Raw genomic sequence first — 9,360 nt, forward strand, 5'->3', positions numbered from 1 at the left:
ATGTCAACTGTGGAAGGTTTGATATGTATAACATTATAGGTATATATATATATATTGTTGGATGTAACTGGGACCCTGTGTACACAATTTCGTTCCACCACATGTACCACATGGGATGAGAATGACAATAAAGAAACTTGACAAAATGCTGTCTGAAAAGGGCAAAATACAACCAAACTATAAATAGTAACAATATGCTAACTAAAATTAGCAAAACATTAGCTAAAAGCAAAAAGTGACTAAATATTAGCTAAAGTGGCTAACTATTAATTAATTAATAATTACTGTGACACCTAATATGTTTATTGCTGCTGCACTATGTGGCTGTATCATGTATATATATATGTATATATGCCATATATATATATATATATATATATATATATATATATGGCAGCACGGTGGCGCAACTGGTAGAGCTGCTGCCTCTCAGCGAGCAGGTCCTTGGGTCAAATCCCGGTCCGGGGGCCTTTCTGGGTGGAGTTTGCATGTTCTCTCCGTGCATGCGTGGGTTTTCTCCGGGTACTCCGGTTTCCTCCCACAGACCAAAAACATGCATGTTAGGCTGATTGGTAACTCTAAATTGTCCCTAGGTGTGAGTGAGAGAGTGAATGGTTGTTTGTCTCGTTTGTCTCTATGTGTCCCTGTGATGGACTTGCGACCCGTCCAGGGTGTACCCCGCCCCTCGCACAGTGATTGCTGGACATGGGCACCAGCGACCCCCGTGACCCAAAATGGAATAAACAGGTAAAGAAAATGGATGGATGGATGGATGATGGATGGATTGATTGATGGATGGATAGATGGATGGATTAATGGATGGATGGATGGATGGATGATGGAAGGATTGATTGATGGGTGGATGGATGATTGATGGATGATGGATGGATATTAGATAGATAGATGATGGATGGTTGGATGGAGGATGATGGATGATTGATGGATTGATGGATGGATGATGGATTGATGGATGGATGGATGGATGGTTGGATGGATGATGGTTGGATGGTCTAAATTGCAGCATTTCAATAACAGTTTGACTCGTTGACAGCATCATCTAAAGAAATGAGGACCTTTGCTTCATTCTTGTAACATCTTATCTTCTGTTTAATCGTTGCAGTCTCTGAACAAACTTCTCCTCATGTTGATGCCGTTGTTTTCAGCTCCGAGGTTAGAAGCTCCTGCAGCTCCACTCAGAGTGGACTCTCCCTGCAGACTGAGTAAACTCAGCTCATCTACTTTTCTCTCCCACCAAGTGAACTGTCTCCATTTCTTCTTGGTCTTCTGCTCCCTGTTTTAATCTTGTTTTAGCAGCTCTGACTGTCCTCTGTCTGTCCTTCCCTGTCTGTCTCATCGTCTTCGCCTCTGCAGGGCAGAAGTGTCTGCGCCACTCGACCAAAGTGTTGGACACTCAGGTTCTGATCAGTCCGTCTCAGGAGTCGGCTCATTCAGAGGTGAGGGCAGACAGAGCTGGATGTCACTCAGTCAAACAAAGAAATCAATCTGGCATTTTGATTTTCAAACACTTGTGTAAAATTTAATTGTCTTTTGGTGGCCATCTTGAATTAGTTTGAATCCAACGATTATGACCAAGATTGATTCATATATTTTCCAACATGACTGCCAAATGACACATAAACACAGTTAAAAACATTAATGCCTTTCATCTTTAGTTGCAGGTGATAATTTGATTTGAAATATTGACTATCTTTATTGTTTTCTTGTAAAAGTTTTCATTTCCAGAGGTTGGAATAACGTCTTGTTTAACCAACAGGTCGTAAGAATTTAATGACTTATATTTCTTAGCTAAACTTTTCTTTATATTTTCCCCTCTTTTTAAATATGTTTACAGTTTTCTTTGATCTTTTATGAATAACACTGAAAGGAACCCAGTTTTTTCCATCTCTGCTCCTCTGCCAGGTGTTCGCCCTGCTGTCCCAGGACTCGGCTCAGAAGCTGCTGATCTTGTCCGGCCTGAGCGAGGAGGACAGTGGAGACCTGCTGTTTCACAGAGGACTGTTCTCACCAGAACATCTGAGGCAAATAATAAAAGAGCAGGTACAACGTTTCACACAGACAAAAACACGTCTTGGATTTTCCTTACATCGATTTGAAAAAAATAAAATCTTTAGCAATAGCATGCTTGTGAAATAGAACTTGTAGATCAGAAGGTGCAACTCACAAATGGAGAAGACAATATCCAGACAGAGAATGGTGAACAAATGTGGTTCAAAGGGAAGTGTGTTGGTAACAACCCTCAGCTACTACCAAGCTATCTTTAGCTCAAAATCTGTTAAACTGAGCTGGGTTGTATCCTTTTTATGTTTGCTATGGTTAATTAGCCGTCAGGAAGTAATGCCTAATCATTACTTTCTGCAAGTTTTATTAAAATACATCCAGTGCTTCATAAGGTACAGGGCTTAATTTGTAATCCAAATGATGCCGGAACAAATAGCAGAGGTCTGGGTCCTCCCCCAGAAGTTTTTGAATAAATTAGATGCCATTTCCTGCATTCTGGTGTATTTTCATGGGTTGTTAAACATCTACGTTTAGCTTCACCCCCAGGCTCCTCCTCAGGCTGTTCATGTGGGCTCCTGCCCCGGTACGACAGCCTGGTTAGCTCGGCTGTCACCCCCACCACTTGCACCTGCCCCAGTATCTCCATTGCCACTGTCTTCATGTGCTTTAATTCTTGGTTGTTTAGTTGTACAACGAGAAGACTTTTTTTAAAAATGAAAGTAAATTGGACTCTTTTTGACATTTTGATCGCTGTTATTTTGACAAATTGGCACCATTGTTTTGATACGTGCTGTACGTAACATGATTACCCACCAAACCAAGGGCGTCAGAAGCATCCGTAATGTGGGGGGGACACAATGATGTTTGTAGGTGTGTGTGTGCGCGCATAAAAAAAGTGTAGTCTACGCTAGTGTACACAAAAGCAGCATTTCACCTAGATTTCCTTTAATTCCACACATTTAAAACATGTTTCTCACCAAGTTTGTGTAAATTCAGCTGTGGGTTTTAAAGACATTTAAACTTTAATACACTTTAATACAGAGCATCAGATCAGCACTATTTGTGTTTATAGAGAAATAAAAAAACATCACCACTGGACTTTTTTTACTTGTGTTCAACACTACTCATCTAAATGATGTTTCTCATGAAGCTTGAGGACAATAAGGTGCGGGGTTTTAAAGACATTTCAACTTTAATGCACCTGAACATACAGCATCTCTTACACCTGCAGGGTCTCTTACACCTGCAGCGTCTCTTACACCTGCAGCGTCTCTTACACCTGCAGCGTCTCTTACACCTGCAGCGTCTTACAGCGTCACAGTTACTGCTAAGCTAAGATGCTACGTAGTGCTCCTCTTCTCTCAAGCATCCTCCTAACATGAATATATGTTTATGATCAACCCCCCTGGTCAAGAACTGCGCTCGCACTAAGCTCGCTAAACTGGCGAATGATAAACACAGAGGTGTCTCCACCTCCTCCACCTGTGCGCGTTTTCTATCGAGGCAGGAGGAGACGTAGGAGAAACGGTGAGTTGGAGGTAACTAGGAAAACCTGGAGTGACGTTTTAGAGGCTTGACTATTCTCCTATTGATCAAGTGGAATAGATTCGTTCACGAAGAAAGAGAAAAAGCGCCGACTGAACTAATGTTTCATAGTAAAAGTGTGTGTGTGTGTGTGTGTGTGTGGGGGGGGGGGGGGGGTCCAAATGAACATTTTTTTTAATGTGGAGAAGATTTGTCCCCTTCACATATAATGGTTGCGATGCCTATGCACCAAACATTTCTCTCCTTGTATTTTTAATAAAGAATCAAAATTTTATTAATGACCCACTTAAACTGTAAAACTGATTTGTAATTTAGTTGTGCTGTTTAATTATATTTTTGTGTTTCTAATTAAATTGCCCATACTTTTAGGGGCGGATATATATTTTTTGAGGGTAGAAGCATAATCGCCTACATAAAGGGGCAGCTCTGATGTGATATTAAGAAGCTTGTTAGTGGTTGTTATGCTTAAAATCAGTGTTTATGCATTTTAAGATTACATATCCAATATAAGTTTTATTTGTTGAAGGCAGTCAAAGTTGTTCATAACTTTATTAGTAAGCCTGAGAGTTACCTGATTCAAGCAAACAGTTACCAGAACGCACCCTGTCAAAATATGAGAGTTCCTGGATCCTGTCCCAGCAGGATCCAGCTCAAATTAAGCCCTGATAAGTTAGTTTGCTCACACAACAGACACACAGACAACAACAGTATCGCCCCCCATGAAAAACTGATCAAAGTAACTTTGTACTTGGACTTGCATGTAAACTGAAAATCATCTATTTTTTTCAGTTTGAAGATAATGAGAGCTCTGCCTCCTGCCTTCCCCTCACCAAGACCCATCTGACCCTCAGCTGTCCCAACATCGGGCAGTGGAGGAAGACTCTCTTGGAAAACCCACCCCTGCAGGGTTCTCTCACCCTCCAAATCAACCCCCCAGAGGTGCTACCTGCCATGCAGTCTCTGGGGGAATTTACGTCCCTCATCTCTGGGACAATTTGCACTGCTTCCCCCTTTGACCTCCTGCCACCTCCATCTACTGTTGGTTTCCTCAAACTGTCCCGTCCCTGTTGCTATGTGTTCCCTGCGGGCCGCGGCGACTGCGCCTTTTTCGCCATTAACGGGTTCACGGTGCTGGTGGATGGGGGGTCCGACTATCAGGCCTGCTTCTGGAAGCTGGTTCGCCACCTTGACAGAGTGGATGCAATTTTGTTGACGCACATAGGCACGGAGAACCTCCCAGGTGCCATATCGTTCTTGGAGAGGAAGGTGGCTGAGAAAGAACTGAGTTCTGAAATAAAAGGTAAGTTAGTCTTATGTTGAGGGGAGTAAAGAACAAAAGTTGTCATTTGTTTTAAGGCCCTCGTTTCTGTTTGCACAGATGACTTGTCTAAGAAGCTCATCTCTCCAGAGCTTGGCGTTGTATTCCTCAACGCACCAAGCAGATTGCAGGAGCATCTTCCTACATGTGAGTTGTGCAAAATGTGCAGAAAACAAAACAAGACAAAAACGAATATGACCACACACACAATCGAATTGAGGTCATTTAAACATTTCTCTTATACATCAATTTAAAACCACAATTTAGTAAAACCTAAGACATGGTGCAAAATGTAAAAAAAAACAATAATTTGCTCATTCAAATCCACATTTTGTTCACAATGGAATGGTAAATCTATCAAATGTTTAAACTAAGAAATTGTACCATTTTTGGGAAACATAAAGGCAGCAACACAACTCAAACAAGATGAGGCGGGCAACAAAAAGCTGTAAAATAAGTGGTATGAATAAGAAACACCTGGTGGAGCATTTCACTGAAAATTAGTTTAATTGGTCAGTAAGCGGACAGGGGATTAAAACAGCATTTTAGAGAGGCTGAATCTTTCTGAAGTAAAAATGGGCAGAGGTTTACCAGTGTGTGAAAATCTGCATCTAAAAATAGTGGAATATTTCAGAAATAAGTTCAACTAAAAATTGGGAAGACATTGAATCATCATCATCTACTGTTGATGATGTTATTACAAATTTTCAAGAATCTAGATAAAATTTGTGCACAACAAACAAGACAAAAAGTCATTATTGCATATGATCTTTGAGCTGTCAGGCAGCACCATTACAAACAGGTTTGATTCATTGTCCGTAAACATCGTTTGCCATAACATCCACAAATTATAGGTAAGCTCTATCATGCAAATAAGTCATATATGAACATAACAGATAAATGCTGCTGTCTTCTTTGGGACAAAGGTCATTTAAAATGGATGGAAGCAAAATAGAAAACTGTTCTGTAGTCAGACCAATTGAGATGTGAAATTCTTATTGGGAGCCGGAGACACCACATCCCCTGCACTAAAGAGGAGAGGGGCGGTCCGGCCTGTTATCAGCACACAGTTCAAAAGGATTCAAGGTTCTTTATTTGTCATTCACACCACATGTGGTACATGTGATGAAATGAAACTGTGTACTCGGGGTCCCAGTTACATCCAACAAAAGTATAAAATGTAAAAGAAAAACAGTAAAAAGATCTAAGATATGAACTAAGAAAAATGATAACTAAAAATACCCTAAGCACTAGTAGTATAAAAACAATACGCCGAACAGCAGCACGAACATGAGTCTGTGTGAGCAGATGAGTACAAATGAACACAGCAACATGAAACAGATCAGCAGCAACATGAAACAGATCAGCAGCAAAATGAGGTGATTTTTCACAGTAATTATCATGGTTATAGAGATCCACGAGTCTAACAGCCTCAGGGTAGAAGCTGTTCCTCAGTCTAGTCGTTCTACACTTAATGCTCCTCAACCTCCTTCCTGAGGGGAGCGGGGCAAAAAATGTGTGTGCTGGGTGAGTGGGGTCCTTCATGATGCAGGTGGCCCTCTTCCTTCTTTCTTCTCTTTGAGCGATATTACAATCGTAATAACATTGTAGCTTTATAATTGTAGAAATTGTAGAAATCAAGGTAATTGGAGTTGCACTGGTGAAGATTCAGTTAATTGGAGTAAGTAATTGAAATTATCATTCTTTTACAAGGTGAAGACAATGTGCTCAGGAGCACACAGCAGGCAGCTGTAACCCTACAGCTGCTGAAGAAGTTAGACATTAAGCCGCAACCAATGTTTCGACCACAAGGAGTACCCATTAAGCCACTAACCCTGTTTCAAAAGATGGGGGTGGGACAGTTGGATTTGTACATCCTAAGTCCAGGGAGAAACAGCCAGGAGTATGAGACATTCATGCAAAACTGGCCTGATGGAATCATATCATCATCAAAATCCCCAAGCCTCCCTCTCACCACCCTGGCCTCAGTTTCCGTCTTGCTCGTGTGGCATCCAGCGTGTCCGCAAGAGAAGGTGGTCAGGGTGCTGTTCCCGGGTGTAACGCCACAAGAGAAGCTACTCCAGGGACTGGAGAAGCTCAAGGGGTTAGACTTCTTACAGAAACCAACAGTGACTACTGGAGACCTTGAAAGGCTGGGGCAGGACAGAAAAGTCAAGAGGACGGATAGCCTGGACAGTGGCAAGTCTCTGGGTAAGGAGGGATCACCCAAGTATGGGAAAGAACGTGTAGTTCGAGAGGAGGGAAAAGAAAAAGGAAAGACTTTAATTGGAGTTGGTGGAAAAGATGTGGACAAAGCCAAAATCAAGGAAATAGGATTAAAACATAAAGCATCATTTTCAGAAAGGAATAGTTCAAAGAAAGGAGTGGGGAAGGGTGGAAAAAAAGAGGAGAAGACTGTTGAAAAAGAGAACAGTATTAAAAGGACTGAACCGATGAAAAGGATTTCTGCTCCCTCAAAAGCAAAGAGTGAAAACAAAACCAGACCCAAAAAGGATACAAAAAATGTCTCTAAGACAGGAGAGAAGAAAACACAAAAACTACTAGGAAATGAAGCAAACAATAGCAAGAAGGTGCACGTAAACACTGAACTGCCTAATAACAAGTCCAAACAAAAAACTGTAGAGCCAGAAATTCCTGTTAAGACGAAAGAGAATCAAAAACGAGAGACAGCGAACCACTGTGGCTCTAAAACGTCTACCCCTGAGGACATGACTGAGGATTTTTTCAGGCTTCAACAGGAAAGTGAACAGGAAGAGGCACAGGTGGAAACAGCTGATAAAGAAAAGCAGAAAAGCAGTGAGTTAGGCAATATAAAGAGACTTGGAGGTTTAAGTGAAGAGCCATTCAATAAAAGTGTTGACAGATCAGAAGAGGAGGCAGCAGGTGGTTCAGGGCTAATGGAAGTGGAAAGTGGTGGTAGCCGAGAGCAACATATACCTGCGACTGGTAGGAAAGAAGAAATAGATCCCAAGAAAAACTTTCCAGATGAGCCTATTAAATCAAGCAGACCTGTAAAAGTTGTAGGATTTCCATCTCCTTTAAACAAGGCATCAAAGATGGAATGTACCGTCCAGTTAGACATTACTCCAACTGAGTATACGCTTCTGGATGGGGCTTTGAGAAACACGCCTCCCTCGCAGGCTTCTCCAGAAAACCAGGCCCTTAACAGCCCAGATGAGGAGACTGTGGAGCCAGTTTCCCCTGACTCACGTCCCAACAGTGCAGGCCACACTCCTTACTGTTTGTCCCCGGACGACGTGTGGTGCAACAGGACCGCTCTGAGCAGACTACAGGCCCAGATGGGTAACCCTGATTCAGCTGATGCCTACGATCTCACTGAGTTATCCAGGCAGAGTGAGAGCCAGACCAAAAGTGCTCCAGAAAACAGCACAAACTCTAAAGAGAAGCATCTCAGCTTTCTTTCCTTGGGTGCATTTAAAGAGGGATCTTCAGAGCCCTCCCCGTCTGTGACCACCACCACCACACATTCATTGCCAGCTGAGGTGAGCTCGCCTCAGTCCACAGAAGTAGATGAATCACTGTCCATGTCCTTTGAGCAAGGACCAACCACTGTGAGTCAGAGAGAAGGAGACAACAGTGTTTATCACTCCCACTCAAACGGAGGTTATTTTGTGGGAGTGCCTTTACCAGCAAAGAAGCCACCCAGATCTTTGGGTCAAGGCTCAGAGATGGGGAGACCTTTTGCGTCTAAGCAATTTGAGGCATCTGCTCACGACGTGGACCTGTGTTTGGTTTCACCCTGCGAGTTCAAACATTTCAAACAGCCTGACTCCAGTTCAGGCACTAGTGATTCCTCCAAAGGAGCCTTTGCCTCAAATCACCAGGGCAACAACAACAATTACCCCAAGGATCGGTCACACAGTGAATCAAATGCCCCTGCTTGCACTGAGGATTGCCCGTCCACCACAGCAGATGGAGTTCTGGACTCAGACTCAGACGAGTCATGTAGTGACCCTTCCAACTCCCCATGTGACCACAAAAGCAGTCAAGCCCTGCCCCCAGACCCTCTTCCAGCCCCTCTCAGAGACAGTCCTCCCCTGCCGCCCCACCCCGACACCTCCATGCCTGTTCCTCTGATGGACTCTGAAGCTCATGGGAAGAGAACCAAAGCCAGTGGAAGCAGAGACAAAAAAATGTCAGCTGTGAGTAGCTGTTAGTTTTTAATGATGTTTTATCAGTACTGTAGTGTGTTTAGCACACTTAAACACTACAGTGTTTCCTTTTAAAGTTATACAGTAGTCCCTCGTTTATCGCGGGGAATCCGTACCGTGAAAACTGCTAAGTTGGAATAATAGTACAAGTAGTAATAGTAGTAGTTTATTTATTATTTATATCTATCTATCTATCTATCTATCTATCTATCTATCTATCTATCTATCTATCTATCTATCTATCTATCTATCTATCTATCTATCTGTCTGTCTGTCTGTCTGTCT

At 42.4% G+C, this 9,360-nt stretch overlaps 1 protein-coding gene across 1 annotated transcript; it reads left to right on the forward strand.

The window, feature by feature from the left end:
- On the forward strand, nucleotides 1-9,081 carry LOC119427682 (microtubule-associated protein 1S). Its single transcript, XM_037695318.1, has 6 exons — nucleotides 1-16; nucleotides 1,312-1,454; nucleotides 1,921-2,058; nucleotides 4,354-4,864; nucleotides 4,943-5,016; nucleotides 6,589-9,081. Exons 1-6 carry the CDS (start codon nucleotides 1-3, stop codon nucleotides 9,079-9,081), a joined length of 3,375 nt encoding a protein of 1,124 aa, XP_037551246.1.
- Nucleotides 9,082-9,360: the final 279 nt, after the last annotated feature.

This window comes from Nematolebias whitei, chromosome 21 (assembly GCF_014905685.2).
Source record: "Nematolebias whitei isolate Nwh7 chromosome 21, NemWhi1, whole genome shotgun sequence".
Classification (NCBI taxonomy): domain Eukaryota; kingdom Metazoa; phylum Chordata; class Actinopteri; order Cyprinodontiformes; family Rivulidae; genus Nematolebias; species Nematolebias whitei.